Genomic DNA, 21374 nt, shown 5'->3' with positions numbered 1-21374 from the left:
CTGAGTCCGATGGAGGATATTATTATCTTCCAAAAACATAGATAATTGGGAGTTGATGTATTTATCCAGTATTATAGACATGGCAGGAAGTAATGATATGGGCCTATAGTTTTTGAGCTCTGTGGCATCCAGGTTAGATTTCTTCAACAGGGGCTTAACTATGGCATGTTTCCACTGTCCACGGACAGTGCCTCTGGACAGTGAGGAGTTCAACAGCTCAGTCAGAACAGGAACAATAACAGGAGCCCCAAGAGCTAGAACAAAAGGGGGAGCTGGATCAAGAGGGGACCCTGACTTCAGTGAGGTAAGGAGAGAAACAACCTAGTCCTGAGAGAGAGGGGTGAAGTGTGAAATGGTAGCTATACCATTTTGATGATGTTTAGCCTGAACTTCCAGCTTGGCCTTACTCTGCGACTGATTGGAGTAAATGACACTAATTATTTGTTGAAAGAACCTGGGTAGATTGTTACTGTGTTCTTCTGAGGCTTCAATTGAGTCCCCATCTAAGGGAGAGTGAAGAATTTCTTTGAGCACCTGAAAGACCTCTTTAGGGGAGCCAGAGGCCTGTTCAATTCTGCTAGAATAGTGTGCGCTTTGTGCTGATCTTATTTCTGCGTGAAATCTGATTGACTTCCTATATTCATCCCTTGCTACCGGGTCTAGAGATTTCCTCCACTTTCTTTCAAGACCTCTACAATTTCTTTTAAGAAGTAACAAATGTGGGGTAAACCACTGGGCGGAAACTCTCCGACACCTCCCGGTTTTAGTCCTGAGGAGGAGTAGGGTGTCTAGACAGTCGGTGATCCAATCATTGAATGGATCAGTTTCTGTCTCATTCTCCTTGAGAAGGATAGATTTACGGCTTTCCAACATCCTGATCCATTCACCTGTATTGAGATTATGACATTGTCTGCAAGACTGAACTATAGGCTGGGAGGGACCCCTTACGGTGGATATAGCTAGCTTTAGTGGGATTAGGAAGTGATCTGACCATACCAGTGGAAAGGGAGTCCTAGAGGATAGAGCTGCTAAATTGCTAAAACCTAGGTCGATGGTATGCCCCTTATCATGAGTAGGGCCTTTAATCAATTGCCCCAGAACAAGGGCTTCCATGTCAGCCAGAAGACGTCTGGCCACTGCCTGTTCTTGATTATCTACTTGGATGTTGAAATCACCTAGTATAGTAACACTGGGTCTATTACATATTAAATCAGCAAGTTGATTGGAGAGGGAACTTAAGAAGTTATTTGGTGGTCCCGGGAGGCGGTAAAGCAGGACTCCTGAGAAAGTAAAATGAGGATTAAGAGTCAAAGAAAAGAACATACTTTCACATTCTGTTAACTGAAGGGGGCGAAAGATAAGCTTAAAATCTTCTTTATAAATGATGGCAACTCCTCGCCCTTTTGAGGTAGTTCTATCCATCCTTGCTATTAGATATCCTGGGGTAATGCCAAAGATATGTCAGGCCAAGACCCTTCGTGCAGCCATGTCTCCATAAGGAACAAGGCTGTAGGAGAAGCATCACTTAGCAGAAGATCGATGTCTAGTTTATGAGCTGACAACAATCAACAGTTTGCCAACAAAAGAGTCGTATAAGAGTTAGCCTCAGAAGAAGCAGGTGATCCTTTGAGTTGAGGGGCCTACTGACAAGCAGGGCATGACCACGTACGTTTCCTCAAATCAGGGCAAACCAGGCAAGCTTCGGGTGTAAATGGTCTAAGATTCCATATGGCCTCAGAGGAATAAGCAGGGCCCATAGCCTTGACCGGGCCAGGGGGAATGGCCCCTGGACCTGTTCTGGCGCGTACGGGTGCAGACGGGCTTGCCTTAGGCACGCCAGCGGCGTGACCGTGGCATCGCACTTTTTATTTGGGTCTAGACTGAGATCTTTACCAGCTAGACTGCTGACTCTAAAAAATGGCAGCAGTCGAGTGTGCCAATGACTTTGAAGTAAAAATGGCAGCCGCACCCTATCCGGCAGCCAAGGCAGCATGTATGCACCAGCCCACTACCAAGTAAGTGGGGAGAAAGGGGGGAGAAAGAGTGGGGGAAGGGTGGGAACCCCCAAAAGTATGTTTATCCCACCACAACTACAGCTGAGTGGCCACTGAACATGGGCCAAGTGAGCTGATAGGCACGATGACGCCTATAAATAATAAAATCAGTACGATCAGTGAAGTTAGCTAACAAAATATAACACAAGCAAAAAGTATAAAAAGATATTTTAAAAATCCGTATCACACCAACCTAGCCTTGTTGAAGTCCGATGCGCGACCGCAGAATTGCACTTTTTATCAGGGTCTAGACTGGGATCTTTACCAGCTAGACCGCTGACCCTAAAAAATGGTGGCCGTCGAGTGTGCCGATGATCCTGAAGTGAAAAAAATGGCCGCACCCTATCATGCAGCCAAGGCAGCGTGTATGCACCAGCCCACTACCAGGTAAGTGGGGAGAAAGGGGGGAAAAAAGGGGGGAAAGGGGGAGCCCCGCAAAAGGATGTTTACCCCACCGCAACTACAGCTGACTGGCCACTGTACACGGGCCAAGTGAGCTGATAGGCGCGATGACGCCTATAAATAATAAAATCAGTACGATCAGTGAAGTTAGCTAACAAAATATAACACAAGCAAAAAGTATAAAAAAGATATTTTAAAAATCCGTATCACCCCAACCTAGCCTTGTTGAAGTTAAAAAATCCACAAATTAGCCACCATTTTGGATCCCACAGCCCCAGACAGCATAATGACCCATTGTTCAGTTAACGATCAGGCAACTACTGCAAAAGATCAATCTTTAATGGGGAAAAAATTAATACCAGATCATGTATCATAACAAGTATACCGTGGCCCAACAACTATCCTCCGCTCCCTAGCCCGATAAGTGAAAAATCCCCACCTACTGCTTTCAACGTAGTTTCTACGATAATAACCCTGGAGGACACTGGTTCACTTATGGCTAAATTGAGGAGCGAACTTGACGATATGAAGTCAAAAGTGCAGTTATTGAACCAAAGGGTATCTGAACTTTCTGAGACAAATGTTTGTTACAGAGAACTTAAAGGTCGCCTGACTGGGTGCTGTGAGGTATGACAGCATTGTTGCTCATGTCAAATGAAATCGGGGGGGAGGAGACCCTAGGGGAAATACAAGACCTGATAGTATTATTACTCCCCATGACCAGTGTTGCAATGAGAAGAGACAGGGATAAACAGATTTTAGTATTAAAGCAGTTCCATTCAAAATGGACAGTCGCTCTGGTGGATTATTGATATGGGTAAACAATATGACTAAAGAGAATAAAGATTAATAGTAAAGACATTTTAGGCTTGTCTTTTAGTGGGGGCAATGTCTACAATATTTATAACCACACCGTATGCACAAATAAAGAATCTCCCACACTTAAACTGCTTGCCTACAATCTTACTGAGAGTACAGGTAGAGCTTCTTTTTTGATTACCGGATATCTTTATACCACATTTTAGCCTTTGGATGGGTTTGCTACTTATCGAAATGGAAGATGAAGCTAGGGGTATTTGGAAGCTGGAGGCCAAAACCTTCATACTTGGTTGGCATCTGCGCTGCAGCTATTGTCCATCATTATGACTCGTGGTTTGAAAGCCTGTAATGGCAGATTCAAATCTGAAAGATCCTTAGCCCCGACATTTGAAAGAGGAAGCAGTCAGAGTAGAATTTATTATGTTGTTGTGCAAATCAATCTCTGGCATCTTATGCCAGACTTCAGAATTTTGTCTAGGACAGACAGCTATCATAACATCCTCAAGTTAACATTGAAGGATAATCTGTTTATGATTTTTACTGATTTGGGTTTGCAGTCATAGATGGTGTTAACTTTAGCAAATAACAGAAAGTCTAAAATGGTCTAAAGTCCGTCTTAAACCTGTTACCCTATTGCAAATGTACACTAAATTTAATAGTATTTTAGATCCATTTGCAAACTATCCACTGGGAGAGCTTCCACTATTTGACTTGCATAATGACCTGTTCAAGGCTTTACACTTGTTGTGCACTAACGAGATGAACTGTAGAAAGAGACCAGTTTATCAGCTTTCACAATGGTACTTAAGTGAGTTTTGAAAGGCCAAAGGGAATTTAATTAGGGCTATGAAACAGGGGGATCATGATTAAATCAGAAAATGAGTTTCCCATCTTAAATATACATTATTCACTTCCTCTTCTATACAGAGGTGGATTTATTCCAGCTGGTTGGCCCTAGCTGAGGTCTTTAAAAGCGAAGATCAAAATTATTTTTGGCATATCTTTGCACACAGTGGCTTAAAAAATTCTAGTCCCATCGAATTTGCTGTGCAGCCCCAACAGTGGGTGGATCATTTCACAAAATATATGCACCGATCGGCCCTGGGGCATTCCATGTTGCGCGGACTGCACGGGCTGCTCAGGGCACAAGAAGAGTTGTAGGCCAAAATCTCATAATATTCTCCCTGAATTATATGCTCAGGGTTATTCAGTCCCTTCAACCCAGAAAGGTGCCAGGTCCAGATAAGGTTCCAGGAGATCTTTTTTGCTCCGACCCCGCTGCATGTGGACCATATATAAATACATTTTCAAATAGGATTATAGCAGGCGCGAGTATACCGAACTCTTGCTCGGTGTCCAGATAATCCCATTGTTCCAAAAAGGAGAAAGGTTAATTCCCAGCAGTTGCAGACTCATTAGTCTCATCAACAACCTTCAAAAGGTGTTCTGTCGCCAAGTTCTCGACAGTCTATTAGAGTGGATAGAAGAAGCAAAGATTCTTCCTCCTTTTCAAACAGGCTTTTGCACTAGAGTGAGCACCATAGACCAATTCTTTTGACTGAATCATTTGACTTGGGAATACAAAGGAGCATATTTACAAGAAAGTGGCACAGTGCAAATTTACAGCACTGCCCTGCATCACTTCATAAATGTAGGGATAGGCCGTATTTACAAATATACGGGTCACCCCTGTGTTTCCCTTAGCGCTGGTGCACAATTTAGCTGACTAGTGCCAACGCATAGTGCAAGGGTGCCTGCATTGCAGGGAATGATTGTTTATGTGCAGGAAGGTGTTCCTTCCTGCACATAAGCAATCAATAATGGCGATTTTCTTCTTCTATGTGTGCTGCATTAAGCATTAAGCAGCACACATAGGAGTAGCAAATCATCATTATTTAATGATTGCTTATGTGCAGGCCGAGACACCTTCCTGCAAATAAACAGTCATTAATGGGGTTTTGCTCTTCCTATGTGCGCTGTGGAATGCAGCACACATTGAAAAAGCAAAAACGAGGAGAAATAACAGTATTTCTCCGCGTTGCGCCACACTAACTCCATCCCTGGGATGGCATTAGTTTTTGGCGCTGCCTCAGATTTACATCTCCTTGTAAATCTGTGGCAGTGTCAAAAGCAATGGATGTTGCAGTAGAACACCCACAGCAACACCCATTGCAGGCCCCTCTGCCGCAGAAAACTGCACCCCGGGCCCATATTAATAAGGCAGTGTTAAGCCACAAAAAGTGGCTTACCGCGACCTTGTAAATATGGTGGGCCTGAGGGCTGCATTTGACCTTGTCCCCAGCCAACAACTGTTTTCGGCCCTTGGCTCAAATGGGGGTTAATTCTGTTTTTTTAAATGTCCTCTTAGGACTTCACAAAAAGAACTTTGCCCAAGTAATGTGGTGGGCTGGAGGGGTGCTCATAGAACACAGAGTGCGTCAGGGTTGCATGCTGGCTCCAACTTTGTTCTCGCTTTATATAAACAATGTCAATTTCCTAAACACCTGTGTACATGATTCACCTAGATCTGGGGCTCTCCTGTTTCTGTATTGCTATTCGCAGATGATACCCTGCTGCTATACCGAACCCCGGCTAGGTTGAAAATCTGCTTAACATGTTTGCCAAATTCTGTGATACCCGAGGCCTGGACGTGAACACCTCCAAGACAAAGATTGTGGTGTTTAAACACCACAGATTACACACATGGGTTCCAGTTGAGGAGGATCAAACTGCAATTGGTAGATAATTTTGATTATCTAGGAGTCAGGATAAATACATTAGTCAACTGGAAGTTTCAACTACTAAAATCAAAAATGTCCTTTCTCCATAGTGCATCTGCAGTTATCAAGAGGTATAAACCCACCACCCTAAAATATGTTTCTCTTGTCATCGAGGTATACAGGGCAAAGGTGAAGGCCCCAGCCCTCAATCATGCAGAAATGTGGTGGGTAGGAAATGTAGGTGGCCTGACATCTAAAGAAAACAGCTTTAAGTGATCCTTATTCAGTCTTCCTAAAAGTATCCCAATCATTCCTCAAAAGGATTGGTGACCTAGCTATTTTAAAAACCCTCCTCTTTTAGGTAAGACTGTGGTCAGCTCCAGAACTGTCCACCTATAGGCTTGCCTAGGAAGAAGTACTGAATATAGGGAAATGCAATCTTATCACATGGTTTTCACACATTAAATTCCACCTTAATGATCTAGGATTGGGCATGTATTGGAGTACCCCTTCCAGATACAAAGTAACACCAAAGTAGCAGTTAGAGAGGCATTTTGAAATACAGTAGTAGGACGGATTCATATCATTGTAGTGCCAAATCAGGAGGGTTGGTGGTTGAGTTTCTATCTATTAAATCGGCATCATCGTTGGGATCGTATATGGATGCACATTATCATCGTTAGCCTGCACTTTTCTTATAAAAATGAGGTTGGGCACGCTGCTAGTTAATAAATTTAGTTGCATGTAGGAACCAAATGTCTAAACTGTGCACTGTGTAATTATGTAATTGAAGATGCTGAATATTTACTATTTTTGTGACGGCATATGCAAAACCAAGACTGTCCTGGATTAAGCCAACTTGCATTGGTATGGGCCTGAGAAACTTTAAAGCAGTGTACTGAATTTTCCGGACAGACTGTAGCCCTCCTATAGTTCTTAGTCTTGGTAGCTATCTACATGCAGTTTGGCGCATCAGGAAATCTCTGGGTATCCTGTTATAAATTTTCTTGAATTAATTGCTGCTCATCTAAATGTTATCTTAATTTGTTTATTTTAATGTTTTTTGAGATACATTTTGGTACGGCGCACGCCAATCTGGAATGATATAAAATCAATTTTATGTACACTGTTTTAATACCGAAATTCTATGAATTGTATTATGTATTATCTCATACATAATTTTGATTGATATATTTGTAGTGCAACCTAATTGTTAAATGTATTTATGTGTGTTTATTGGCTTTTTGCATGTTGTGATTTATGGGCTAGTTCCCAAAATAATCATTTTACTACTACACTGTCCTTACTCAGCTCATTCAACCACTCAGACAATCGAAATGCACTCTTCAGTGCCCTTACATATGTTGATATATTCCTCCACCCACCAATCCTCAACAATATTAGTACCATAATCCTCTGTCACAAACCTTGGGAGGCAGTCTGCTGCCTTATTTGAGACTCCAGAAACATACTTTACATTAAACTGAAAATCCTGCAATGACACGCTCCACTTACAAATACGACTAGATTCAGAATCCACTCCTTTGTTTTCAAACATTTCATGCATAGGTTTGTGATCAGAAAACACATCAAACCTTTGCCCCCATATAACCTTTTCATATTTTTTATGGCCCAGTCTTTTTCAATAATAGAATATGAGGATTCTGACCCTCTCTGTGCTCAAGGGGCAAAAGTTATAGGTGGTCATTATGACTTCTGCATTCTACAGTGTAGACCGCCGAAGTTCCGCTAGCCAAGTTCCGCTAGCTCCTCACCCACGCACACAAGACACTTCACAACGCCGGCCCCTCCTACCTCAACGACAGACTCAACTTCTACACTCCGACCCGCCAACTGCGTTCCGCGAGCCTTGCCCTCGCCAACGTCCCCCGCATCCAACGAAACTCCTCCGGCGGCAGATCCTTCACCTACCTCGCCGCCAAGACCTGGAACATGCTCCCTACCTACCTCTGACAGACCAAAGACCTACTCACCTTCAGAAGACTACTCAAGACCTGGCTCTTCGAGCAGTAGCAGTCCTCCCGCCCCCCCCAGCGACTTGGAACCCTAACGGGTATGTAGTGCGCTCTATAAATATCTGTGATTGATTGATTGATTGATTGACAAGACCACTAGTGATTGTGGTCTTCAGACCACCATATTTTGACTGCTGGCGGCTCTCCTCCATAAATTGGTTGGAGAGCCGCCAGCAGCCATACTGGCGGTTGGTGGTGCAGTGGAGGTTGCCCGCTGGCACCGCCACGTCAACACAACACCGCCACGCCTATTACGACTTAGTAAGAGGCGTGGCGGTGTTCTGTTGCCGGCGCTGGTGGCGGAGCAAGCGCCATGGACCCCGTTCCCTCGCGGACAACCACCATGACCACCAGGTAAGGTGATCGACTGACGGGGGAGAGGGGTGTTGTGTGGGGGGTGTTGTATGTGCATGACTGAGTATGTGAATGAATGTGTGAGTGCGTATGCGTGCCTGAGTACGTTTGGATGTCTGTATTGATGTGTGTATGAATGCGTGTAGGGATGAATGAGTGAATGCGTGTATGGTTGAGGGGGGTGGGGGCAGTTGTGTGGGGCTACATGAATGGGTGTTGTGTGTGTGTGCGTGTCTGTGTGACCATATGAGGGGGTGAGGGGTTAGTGTATAGAATGGGGGTGGGGGTTAATTTATGGAGTGGGGGTGGGTGGTTACTGTATGGAGTGGGGGTGGCAGGGTTGAGTTTGTATGGGCGTTTGGGGGGGTCAGGTGCTTGCTGGGGGGGGGGTGAGGGATCCACCTACCGGTGACAGGGAAGGAATTCCCTTTTACCGGTAGCCCTACTGCCATGATTTTCATGGCGGGGCTACAGTCGTGGAAAACATGGTGGTAGACCGGGTCACAATACTGCCCGCGGCACCCTGGGGGCCGCCAGATCAGAGATCAAGATCTCCAGTCCAGCGGTTCATATCGCCATAGTGGTATGAGTGGTGTTGTGGTGGGTTGCCAGCGGCAAACCCTCCATGGTCATAATGTGGCGGTATGCACCACGATCCTGTTGGCGATGCTACCGCTACTTTACCCTGGCGGTCAGAAGACCGCGAGGGTTATAATGACCACCATAGTCTCTTCATTTTCTCCTTGAAATTGTTTCAAAACCACCACAGTACCTTTATCACTAGCGTCAGCAGAAACTGAACATAAAAGTCTCAGGACAAAACTGCTCACATTTTGAGCCCTCTTCATACTTACTTTCTCACCCACAAACTCCTCTTCACATTGTTCATTTCATTCAAAATCAACAACTTTTTTCAAAAGTCCTTGCGAAGCACAAGTTCTCCTGGCAAAGTTTGCACAAAACGAGAATAAAACTCTGCCATTCTTAAGAATGTTTGTATATCTTCCTTTCTTTCTGTTCTCAATAATTCTTGCATGCCATTCCTCTGGTTTAACATCCTTGACAGAAATGGCATGCTCCAAGTTATCTATCTCATCCTCGGCATGCTTGAATTTCTTGACCATTTGTGTAGCACCGTTCTCAGCTAAAATGCTAAGCACTTCTTGACTCTTCCTAAATGTTATTCCAGATCTCATCTAAGTATTAGAATGTCAGTCAAATACAGGGCTCCTTCCATGTTTATCCAACATTCTTGTCATTAGTCTTTGAAACACTGAGGCAGCAGAACAAAGACCAAAGGGCATGCAAATAAATCTAGAAGTACCAAAAAGTATGATAAATGAAGTGAAATCCTTGGATCGGTCATTGAGTCTGACCTGATGATAAGCCGAGGTGAGATCTAATGGAGTGAATCATCAAGAGAGCAAGAGCCCCAACCATTTCAGTTATATTTGGGAGAGGGAATTTGTCTTCAACCACCCTCTTATTAAGCTCGTTCAAGTCAATGCAAAGCCTAACAGCATTATTGGGCTTGCAGGCCACAACTATGGGAGCCAATCACTCTGTTGCCTCAACTTGCTCAAATGACACTTTCAGTACATAGCCTATCTAATTATTTTTTTAACAGTTTCCCTAATACCATAAAGAATATTCCTTGCCCTACAGAACAAAAGTGATAGTATTCACTTTAAGCCTTATATCATGCATTTAATTCTTCAAACATCCAATGTTTCCAGAAAGAAAGCAGAGGGACACTCTGTTACCAGGTCTATCGGGAACTGATAAGATGACACAGTGAACTTAAACTTGAGGATTTTCATTGAGTTCCAGCCTAATGCCTAGTCATTTGTGATGGAGCCAAATGAGCACCAGAATCCATCATGATTTCTATGCCAATGTCATTTATTAGTACCTTATCAATAGGATGACCACCATCTTAACTGACCCCATTAATGGAATCTAAAATTTGCAAAAGAATGGTTCATTAACTGTGCTTACGTCATTGATTTATCTTTGTTTTTTTCATTAGTCATTTTATTAATTGTAGGACTAAGGTCACTTTTGCAACACTTCCCATAATGCCTGCTTATTCAAAATGAAGGTCCAGATTTCAAATGTTGCAAGAATAAGATGAATATTATTCCAAGATAAGGACTCCAATCTCCAATGACAGCTTTCTCTCCAGCTCTCCTATTAGGAACTCCTACAAGAGAACTTAGAATGTAGAAAATACACTCACATATGCAACGCCAGATACAACACAAGTTATTAGGGACTTTGGAAAACAGAACTGCACTTATTTCAGTGTAGTGATGGCTTGATGATAGCTAAAAAAATATACTCCTGGGATTCAAAATGAGATGCACCCAATTGAAAAGGGTTATATGGTGGCATATCCAATGGGATTCAGTGGAGAGCGGAGTGCCCCAATGCACCCAGTAGGACTCACAGAACATGCATATCATTTGTGTACTCAGGTAGGGATAACGAAGAAGGATCTTCATGGAGCAAAGAGGCAAGTACCAATCATCCATTCAAGAAGATCTGGTGGAGACAACCATAGACTAATTAAAACAATTGCACAGAATGGAGTTGTAGATCCAAGGACTAGGGCTGCAGCACCGACAATGAGGACTAAGCTCATCATTAGAAAGAAAGAGTGACTCTGGTGTTGGAAACAAGAGCAGGAGAGATGATGGTCTTTTACAGTCATCAAGAATATGTGTTGTATATGAGCCTTTAGCATGTTATATTAGTGTTTTCTGCTTATAGTAAACAGCTTTCTTTCCTCCTCACATAGGGAGACTCGGGAGGACCGCTGGCCTGTCAGACTGGAAAGGTGTCATACCTGTATGGAATCATCAGCTGGGGAGATGGATGTGGCCTAAAGCCTGGCGTTTACACCAAAGTGTCTAACTTTGTGGACTGGATTCACTCTAAAACCAATACCAAAAAACCAACACACAACTAGCAATGCCCAGGGAGAGGATGATGAGAAATTTCGAAGAACTCTTTGCATTAGTTAGCTTAAAATGTACGTGTTCTGTACAATACATACCACCTTCTCTGGCTATATGAAGACAGTCATTTTTAAGTAGTTTTATCTGTGACCAAGTGCAAAAATATTTAATGAAGCCTGTTGTGTTTATTTTACAAAATGAACAGGCATGTTTAAATAAAGTCAGATCAATTGTGCATTTCTCCTACTCAGTGTGTGTATTAAATGTCATGTCTACTGCTTTATTCACTGTTGGTGGATGTGTCAAAGCAAGTGACAAATTTATAAAAATCCTGCCTGGTTTCATATGCTCTTCTCTTTTTTTAGATCTTTAGTGTTCATAAGTTTATCCCACTTCTACCAGAAATGAATTGTTCAATTATGGTTCAAATTCCTTCCAATATAGCATTGGTGGAAAATAATTCTTCAATAATGCCATGCTCTTAAATCCTTAAGTGGCCAGTGCGCATCGAAAAAACTATTCTGTACACTTAAAATACCGCATTTTTAGTTTTCGCCTGCATGCCCGTGCTTGCAAAATCTTTTGTTGATAAAATCTTAAAGGGGGATTATAACCCACCTCTTACTTACCTAAACTTACCATTGGCTTAGTCCAACATCGCTCTAATTTACGTGCTTCAAATTGGCCAGCATGTCATCTGATTTCACTTCCTGCTTTGCTGTCCTGCCATCTATGCCGTTGTGTGGAATCGGGACCAAGTACTCCTTTCAGTCCCTTGCCATTGGCTACTGACCAGTCCTTCTCCTGGCTACTCACTCCATAGGTACTTTTTTTTATTTTGCTAGCTGGCGCGCGAAGAGCTTGGGGCTGCATGGCTTCTTTGTTTACATTAATTGCATTCCTGGGTGTGCTAAACACTGACAGGATTACTTGGTTCCTAACTGCATAATTTAAAAGTGTGTGGCAAAAGAGTCCACCTTTATTGCTGTGCTTGGAATATCTACCGAACAGTGTCGGCCCGTCCTTTAGGACGGAGGGGCCACGCCCTCCCACCTTTTGCCCCTCATGAAGAGTCTGTCAGGCTGAACAAAGGCCAGCCTGACAGACACTCTTCATTTACAGCTCAGACAGCCAGGAGTGAGCCATGCGCGATTTGCGCAGACTCCTGGCTGCCTGAGCTGAACTTTGCTAGGCTGAGGAGGTCACAGCTCCTATGGGCGTGACCTCCTCGGCTCAGCAAAGGTGCCTCGAGGCCCTCCCCTGGGTGACGAGGAAAGCGTCACCCATTGACACTCGCCCTGGGCGCTTCAGGTTTAAGCCCTGAAGCGCCCAGGGCGAGTGTAAATCAGTGACACTTTGTCACAGAGTGGGGTGTGGTCAGCAGTCTCACTGACCCCATCCCACTCTGTGACGAGGCTGGGACTGCTGCCTTCCCTCATTGGCTGACCTAAGGTCCTGGAGGCTGTAGGTAAGTGTGTGTGTGTATGTGTTTGATGTTTTTAATTGAATGTTTGGTGCATGTGTGCATGTTTGAGTGTTATGAGTGTTGTTAATGGATGTGCGTGCGTGCGTGTCTGTGTGTGAAAGAATGAGTGTGTGTGTGTGTGTGTGTGTGTGTGTGTGCTTCCCGCCCGTCCCCCTCCCTCCTATGCTGCTGGCCGCCACTGCTAACGAAGTCTTAACAGCTTTTGTTTCCTTCCCCCCAGCACAGGGTAAAGAGTCAGTTAACTGGAAGAGGTGGGGATGTTTAGTGATTTCAAAGCCACAGGATGCTACATCAAGAGTTCGCTTTTCCAAAGCTTTGTGTGCAGTGTCGCAAAGCAGCAGCTTCCTGCTGAATGCCATAAGTGGCAGTTGCCTATGCTTTTAAAAGCAGCATTCAGTTCCTCTTGTTTTAAATTACATTTGACCTCTTGTAAAGGTACCCCTTTGGGCCAAGTTACAGCAGTCCCAACTCTACACCAGCTCCGCATGAAGGGGCCCGCGGAGAGAGAGACGCAGTCTAGTCTCTCCGCGGTTGTATTCGGGATGGAGGAAGTGGCGCGCAAGGCGCCTTATTGGTTAAAAGGTAAGTTGGGGCGGGGTTTATGGTAGGGCTTATAAGGGGGGTGGAGGGTGGGGTCGGCCTCTTCTCCGCGCCGACTTAGTGAGGGAGGGTTGGTTTGTTTCAGTGAAGAGGTAAGGAGGCAGGCTATATTAGGATAGGTCAGGCAGCGTGGGGAAGTTTAGCATAGGCTCCCTGACACGCGGAGCCAACAGGGGGAGAAGGGCACCGGCAGAAGGGGAGGCCGGCACCTTTGGGCATTGTATCGGCGCGCAGAGACGGGGGACGCCGCCCCCCTTGGGCATTCTTATCGGCGCGCAGAGACGGGGGAGGCCGGCCCCTCGGGCATTCTTCTTGGCGCGCGGAGAACGCGCTGTAAAACGTGGCGGCCCCCTGGGGTTTTCACAACGCGCAGAGACCGCGCATCAAAAGCCAGCTGGTACAGGCCTAGCTGCGGTTGAGGCGCCGCCACACCCACGCGGGGGGCCCCCAGGACAGAGAAGGAACGTGGAAGGGGCGGGGAGGGCCCCTCGGGCAGCATTGACAAAAAAAAAAAAAACTGTTTAATTTCTGGCAACATCGAGGATAGGCATTTTGCCGCCTCCCCAATACGGGGAACACTATAGGGAACACCCAGAACACGGAGGACAGCCAGGTTGGGCCCTCAAGGGCATAAAAAATAATAATATATATACATTTAAAAAAAAAACATATATCTATATACAGATATATAAAGGAAACCAAATAAATAAGACCACATTAGAACAGCAGCCGATAGTTAACAGCCGGCAACATGGCTATAAGCCATGACGCAGATGCAGTGAGGGCTGCGCTACGCGTGCTAGGCGAAGCAGGCAGGGCGGTCTTACTCAGACCAGGGGTCCTAGACCGGGCTTGGGTGGGGATGGCACCCCCCACCAGGGCGGCATCGGGGCGGGTCGCGGCTGCAATAGCAGCATGTGAGTCACAGGACTCCGACGGGGAGAAGGATGAGGGGCCTGTGGCCCCCGGGCAGGGCGCAATAGCGCAACAAGTTCTTCACGGGGCGCGGAGCCCGCTGATGTTTGGCGGTGAGACGCAAGCTACTCAGGACGAGGGAACAGACAGCGTGGAGGCAGGGGTTGACCCCGTAGGCACTGGGGGCCAGATGACGGGGGTGGGGCCGACGGGCAAGGCAGGGAGGCAGAGAAGCCCATACCGGGGCCCAGCGGGGATTTCGCCCACCTAGATTTGTCATACCATAGAGGGGAGGGCCCCAGCTCAGGTTTTTTCAGGGCGCCAGTAAAGAAAAGAGGCAAGTACGCCGGTAAACACAGGGGGGGGCTGGGTAGGGCCAAGACAGCGCCCCGTCAGGCCAGGGGGGGGAAAGTCAAGGCCGCAAAGGAACCAAGGACCGCTGTGGGCCAGAGCCCACACACACAAGGGAATTGGGACCAGGCAGAGACCTGGGACTTGGAGGCCAGAATACGGGAACAGCGTAGGGTCGTACTAGAGACAAAGGCCAGGTGGGCGCAGCTGTGCAAGGACAGGGAAGAGGCGAATGCTCGCCGCGAGACATCCCCAAAAACCAGAGAGGCCAGAGGGCACGCAGGAACGCAACAGCCAGGGCCAGGAAGCGGAACCTGGGTATGAGTGCCACAGGTAAGGGGAGAACAGAGACAAGAGGCTCGTGCGGCCGAAGGGTCAGTAGCCGCGGGGAAACCGAGTGACGCAGACGGTCACGGGGGCAAAAAGGCAGCAATGCCAACGGCAGAGGTTGGCAAGAGACGGTATACGCCGACTGGGCGCAATACGGCCCAAACGCGTTGGCACGAAGCACTGGAGGGGTCTGCGGCGGCCTTCTCCACACCGGGGGACCACGGATACCGTCCCGATGACACGCGTCATGCGGGGATGGAAGCAAGCAAGAGTACATCAACCAATGCAAGAGATTTTGGCCAACACTGGCGCCAGTGGGAAGGAGAGGATGAGTTTGAGCTGGACTATGAGGAGGAAGGGGATGAATGGGAGGATGGCGAAATACGAGATTGTGAGGTGAGCGCTGTGAAAAAGGGTGGCGGGCGAGGGCGCAAGAGCGGCGCAACCTCTTCTTCGTGCTCTGTTTCACAGGTTCCAGCTCCTTTGGAAGGCCCCACTGGTGGTCGGCAAGACATGCCGCGCGGCAGAAGCCTGAAAAGAGTGCCAAGGAGTCTGGGGGACAACACTGGAGGTAAGAAATGGTGGTCAGTGTGGGGTAAAGGGGGGGGGACAATAAGGGAGGCTAACACGAGTAGGTCCATTGGGGTAGGAGACGGGTCAGTTTTAGAGGTAGCAGGCAATAGCGCCATACAAAAGACAGTCGAGAACAAAGATAAAGAGGGCACCGCCACGATAGACACAGCCACAACGGGAAAGGCGGATGCGGGGGAAAAGACGGTAGAGGACAAGGAGGGGGGAGGTCACAAGAAGAGGCTGCCGTACATGGGTTTAGCTATGCCACTAGGTTCGCACGTGGCAGAGAAAACAAAAAGCAGAATATGGAAACACAAATACGTAGATGTTTTTAAACTATTGCATAGGGACATACAGGCGAAGGAAGGGTCCAAAGAGGAAGAATGGGAACTAGCACGCAGGCCCCGGGTACCTATAACAATGGATAACTGGACGTCGGCCTTTTTGATATTCGCCAGTATATACTGCGAGAAATACCCGGACAGGGCCATTGCACTTTTTAAGTACATGGATATAATTAGAAAGGCACAAATGCATTTTGGGGGGTTCGCGTGGCTCAGTTATGACAAGGAATTCAGGGCTCGGGTGAGTGTTAATCCGGAGAAACCGTGGGGTGACGTGGACCCCGAACTGTGGATGCAATGGATGGCATCGGCGCAGACAGCGGAGTCCACTCACACGGCGAGTGGCCTGCCAGTGACTTACAAGCCCTTTCAGGCTCGCCCCGCCCATGGAGGGGCGGGCAATACCACAAAGGCAACGGGGACAACTGCGGGGGCTTGTTGGAACTTTAACAAGGGATTTTGTTCCAGAGCACAATGCAGGTTTAAGCATGACTGCTCCAAGTGCGAGGGCCGTCATCCAGTCACCCAATGTTTCTCCCTGTCCAGCCCAGCTGAACAGTGGAGGGCTGCTAGAGGGAGAGGGGCGCATGGCGCTCCTGCGCCAAAAGGGGCCTACACCAGTTAGACTGGAATTTCTGCTGCCATGGTTGCACATATACCCAGACACGGATAAAGCGCGACTACTGGAATGGGGTTTTAGAGAAGGTTTTAGAATAGGTTACCAAGGCCCTCGGCAAAGGAGATGGGCTGACAATTTGCGGTCAGCCAAAGAGCGTCCGCAGATAGTGCGTGACAAACTAGCAAAGGAGGTAGGTTTAGGCAGAATAGCAGGCCCATTCTCCAGGTGGCCAAGTGACGCTTTGATGATATCCCCTTTGGGAGTGGTACCCAAAAAAGCACAGGGAGAATTTCGGTTGATTCATCATTTGTCATGGCCGGAAGGTACGTCAGTCAATGATTTCATTGCCCAAGAGGACTCTAAAGTAATTTACGCGTCAGTCGATGATGCGATAAAGTTAGTCCTAAAGTGCGGTAAGATGGCGGAAATGGCAAAATGCAACATTCAATCAGCTTTTAGATTGCTCCCTATTCATCCAGCAGACTTTGACCTCTTGGGCATGCAGCTGGACGGCAACATCTATGTGGACAGGGTGCTGCCCATGGGTTGCTCGATATCATGTACTCTTTTTGAGACGTTCAGCACCTTTTTGCAGTGGGTCTTTGTGAGAACGAGAGGGCATAGGTGGGTGACGCATTACCTGGACGATTTCTTATTCGTAGGAACAGCGGCATCCGGGGTGTGTGGGCGGGCTCTGGACACGTTTCAGAAGCTGGCGCAACAGGCGGGTGTGCCCCTGGCTCCGGAGAAAACAGAAGGCCCTATGCCGATTTTAACCTTTTTGGGCATTGAACTGGATGCGAAAGAGTTGGTCGCTAGGTTGCCAGCGGCAAAAGTGGAAGAGATACTAGAATTCCTAGCGGTGGTGCGCACTTTGCGCAAGATGGACTTGCGAACGGCTCAAAAGCTTTTAGGTTACCTTAATTTTGTGTGCAAGGTAGTTAGGGGAGGTAGGACTTTTTGTAGGCGCTTGGGACTTTCCATGTCAGGTGCTGTACTTCCGAACCACAGGATACGAGTGTCATTGACGGTACGAGAAGACATTAGAATATGGGAGATCTTTCTGAGAAACTTCAATGGAGTACCGATGTCTTTTGGTGAGTCGGATACAGTATGGCAGGTCCAAATGTTCTCGGACGCGGCGGGAGCATCGGGTTTTGGCTTATATTGGGATGGGAGGTGGTGTGCGGAGACATGGCCGGCATCTTGGATGCAGCAAGGGAGAAGCATCGCGTTCCTGGAGTTTTTTCCCCTTTTAGTGGCACTGGCAGTGTGGGGACAAGAATTAGCCAGCAGGACAGTGATTTTTCAGATAGCCAATATGGCGGTGGTAGAGCTGGTGAACAGACAGAGAGCAAGGGACCTCAGAGTTTGCGCTTGTTGCGGCAGTTCATGCTTTTATGTTTATCTTTTAATGTTATATTTAAAGCTGCACATATACCGGGGATTTACAACGAGATTGCAGACTCCCTATCTCGTTCACAGTGGCGGCGTTTTCGCGAATTGGCACCTGGAGCGGATCAGAACAAGACTGTGGTCCCGGCAGACATCTGGGAATGGGGGGCATGATGATTACGGGGCTGGTGGAGATGTCATTAGCGGTATCCACGCGGCGTAATTACAGACTGGCATGGTTGGAGTTTCAATCTTTTGAACAGTTTGGGGGCAATTTTTGGGCACAAAGCCTGCCAATGCTTGAGGCACGGACTAGACGTTTCGTGCTGTTTCTGATCGGGGAGGGTTTATCTCCAGCTACAATTGGGGGGAAACTGGCTGGCGTGTCTTTTTACGGAAAACTGTTTTTTGGATATGACCCAGCGCACAATGATTTATTGGGTAAAATGCTGAAGTAATGGAGCAAGGTTAGAGCGAGCGGAGATAAACCAGCAAGAGAACCCATTACGTTTGAAATGTTGGTAGAGATGGTACAGGTGTTACCAGTTTGTTGTAGGGATGAATACGAGGTGGGTTTATTTCGTTTATGTATGTTGTGGATGTTTTTTGGCGCATTTAGAGTATCCGAGTTGTTGGGGGTGGGTAGAGAAATTGGGGTAAGGAGAAAAGAGATATGCATGCATAAAGACAGATTGGGGATATGGCTAAGACGGTCTAAAACTGACCAGCTGGGAAAGGGCAAGTGGATATGGCTGGAAAAAGGGGGAGTGGAAGTAGCTTGCCCGGTAGAGGAATGGGTCACTTTCAAAGCTAGGTGGCCAGGGGCAGGTGAATCAGGGGTTTTTATGCATGTGTCAGGGAAGAAGTTAACTAGTTATCAACTGTTACAAGTTATGAGAATGGCCCTGGGAAGGATAGGGCGGCGTGCAGGCGACTATGGAACGCACTCATTTAGAATTGGCGCTGCGATGGAGGCAGCACATTTGGGCTGGGATTGGGCTAAGATCAAGTCCATAGGGAGATGGAAGTCTAGGTGCTGTGAGTGGTATGTCAGACCTTGAAAAGAACAAAACAAACAGGACTGGGGAGCGGGGGGGTGTTTGTTAGCTCATCAATACAGTTGTTACAATGTTTTTTGTTTACAGGCTGTGTGGCTGGGCCGGAGAAGGGAAAGATGACGACGTGGTTGGTCGGCCATTCGTTCGTTCATTGGGCGGCGCAATTTGCAGAGAAGCAAATTTACGGCAGATCATTGGGACTGCCCAACAGACAGCATGAAGTGCGTTGGTGGGGCAAGAGTGGTATGAGGTGGGGGAGCCTGCTCCCATTTATCACGGGTAACTTGCCTCAGTGGGGATGCCCAGATCTGTTATTGATTCATCTTGGGGAAAATGATTTAGTGAAGCTATCGGGGCTCACTTTGATACAATTGATGCAGAGGAACTTTGAACTTTTGAAACAAAAACTATGCGGGACATGCTTGGTATGGACGGAATTTGTGCCAAGAAGGGCATGGAGAGGGGCTATCAATCATGGAGCCATAGAGCAGGCACGGAAAAAGTTGAACAGAGCCATGAGAGTTTTCTGTTGGGCCCAAGGGATCAAGGTTTTAAGACACGGGGACATAAAAGAGCAAGAACAAGTTTTGTTTCGTGATGACGGGGTCCATTTATAGCAGATAGGTAACGCGTATTATATCACAGAACTGAGATTAATGCTGGAAAGTGTATGGGGGACAAATTTGTGTACCCGAAAATAAAAAGTGGGTGGGGCAGCGAAACGCCTCACGGGTTTCGCTGGTTGGCAGGAGATGGGGGAGGGTGGAGAGCCAGGTGCGGGCTTGTCCACCCTTTCAGGGGGAAAAACAAGGAGGTGAAGGATCAGAGCGGGGAGGGGTAGGCTACAGGCAGGGAAGGCATGGGAGGAATAGGGGAGCATATACGATAGGAAAATTGAAGGGAGATATTTGAGGAGAAAATGAAGGCAAGGGAATTGTAAAAGTTAAAGTCTGCTTTTAAAAGAAGATATACAGTTAAATGTTTAAGTAATGTTGTGTTAAACCCTGTTCTAAATAAATAACCTTTTACACCAACAAGAGTGTCACGTATGTATGTCCCGAGTTTCGATCATAAAAGTACTGCAGTTCCAACATAACCACAGAAACAGGCTTACCGGCCCACACTCTCTGAAACTGCAGGTCAGTGCCTTTTTTTCCTTTTAACAGTCCTGAAGCTGCCACGGTTCTGAAATTCCAGTGGCTGTCTCATTCAACCTGCAGGGCAAAATAGCCACCAATAAGCATGCATGCCATGTCTCCGTTATCACCTGCCTAAGTTAAGGAAATGTAGGTCTCATTCCATAGCCATGCTCCTGCTGGTCACTGTTCACTGTGACATACATTGCAATGTGCTGAGCGGTATTGTACTGCCAGTGTCTTAATGACCCCCTGTGTCCTGTGACATTCCCAGGGGTATGCCTGAAAGTCTGGACCTGGCACAGCTTTCCAGACATATTTTTGGACATGCATGCAACTTCCAAAAAGTGGTAAATCTGCCGTTGTTTGCACACATACCTTTATGAGAACAGTCCCCATGGCCGTTTTGCTATTTACATTTTTAAGTGTTCAGCGAAATGGCACCAACAATTGACACATACATGTTGTGTACGTAGAGCTAACAAGAGATACATGAACTTAAGTTTGATCTTAACTAAATTACTCACATAAACATGCACACATCTGTCCAAGCAGTTAGTGCACACACACTGGGATGAACTGTAAAAAAAAGTATATTCTTAAATTTTGCCTACACTCTCTAGTTGTGAAAGAACGATTGTGAACTTACAGTGAACTTTCATATGGTTAACTAGTTCTCTCCATCGTGTCCTTCTGCCCCCAACAAATATCTTCCCCTGCAGTCCTGCTTGCTCTCTATGTGCTTATCTACACACACCCTCCCACACTCCATGTTGCAGCTCCCTCTCTCTTGTGTGTTTTTCTTCCCCACAAAACTCCCCAATCCCCGCACTCCATGTTATTTTCTTCATTATGTGCTTCTGCCCTACCCCGTGTTGCTGTCTCCTTCATGCTGCTCCTCCTCTCCACCTTCCCCAACAGCTCCTTAATCCGCTCCTCCTTTGCCTCACCCCTGCAGTTCTTTTTTAATTTTAATTTTGAGATTTACGGCCAATAAAACATTTTTTTGATTTACTGTTCCAAGTGGCGCCTGCCATATTTGATTGGTAAAATAAAAAAAATAAAAACATGCCTGTGTTTGTTCTGTAGGAGTGAGCATGCGTGGTGACACATGTGCGTGCCTATAAAATTATATAACCGGAAATAATGGCATGTCACAGCACCTTTTTTTTTTTTTTTTTTTTTACACTGTTTGCCGAGGCTGCACAGCTTTGCAAGCTGC

At 46.6% G+C, this 21374-nt stretch overlaps 1 protein-coding gene across 1 annotated transcript in view; it reads left to right on the top strand.

Annotated features, from left to right (window-relative positions):
- HGFAC (HGF activator) overlaps nucleotides 1-11686 on the top strand; it is a 600748-nt gene extending 589062 nt beyond the window's left edge. Inside the window, exon 14 of the mRNA XM_069203474.1 lies at nucleotides 11186-11686. Within this exon, the coding sequence (XP_069059575.1) occupies nucleotides 11186-11356 (171 nt within the window). The 3' untranslated portion in view covers nucleotides 11357-11686. The remainder of the gene's footprint in view (nucleotides 1-11185) is intronic.
- The last annotated feature ends 9688 nt before the right edge of the window (nucleotides 11687-21374 follow it).

The sequence above is a fragment of the Pleurodeles waltl genome, chromosome 1_2 (genome assembly GCF_031143425.1).
Source record: "Pleurodeles waltl isolate 20211129_DDA chromosome 1_2, aPleWal1.hap1.20221129, whole genome shotgun sequence".
Lineage (NCBI taxonomy): Eukaryota > Metazoa > Chordata > Amphibia > Caudata > Salamandridae > Pleurodeles > Pleurodeles waltl.
The sequence above is the reverse complement of the archived record's forward strand: the minus strand, read 5'-3'. Positions and strand labels throughout refer to the sequence as shown.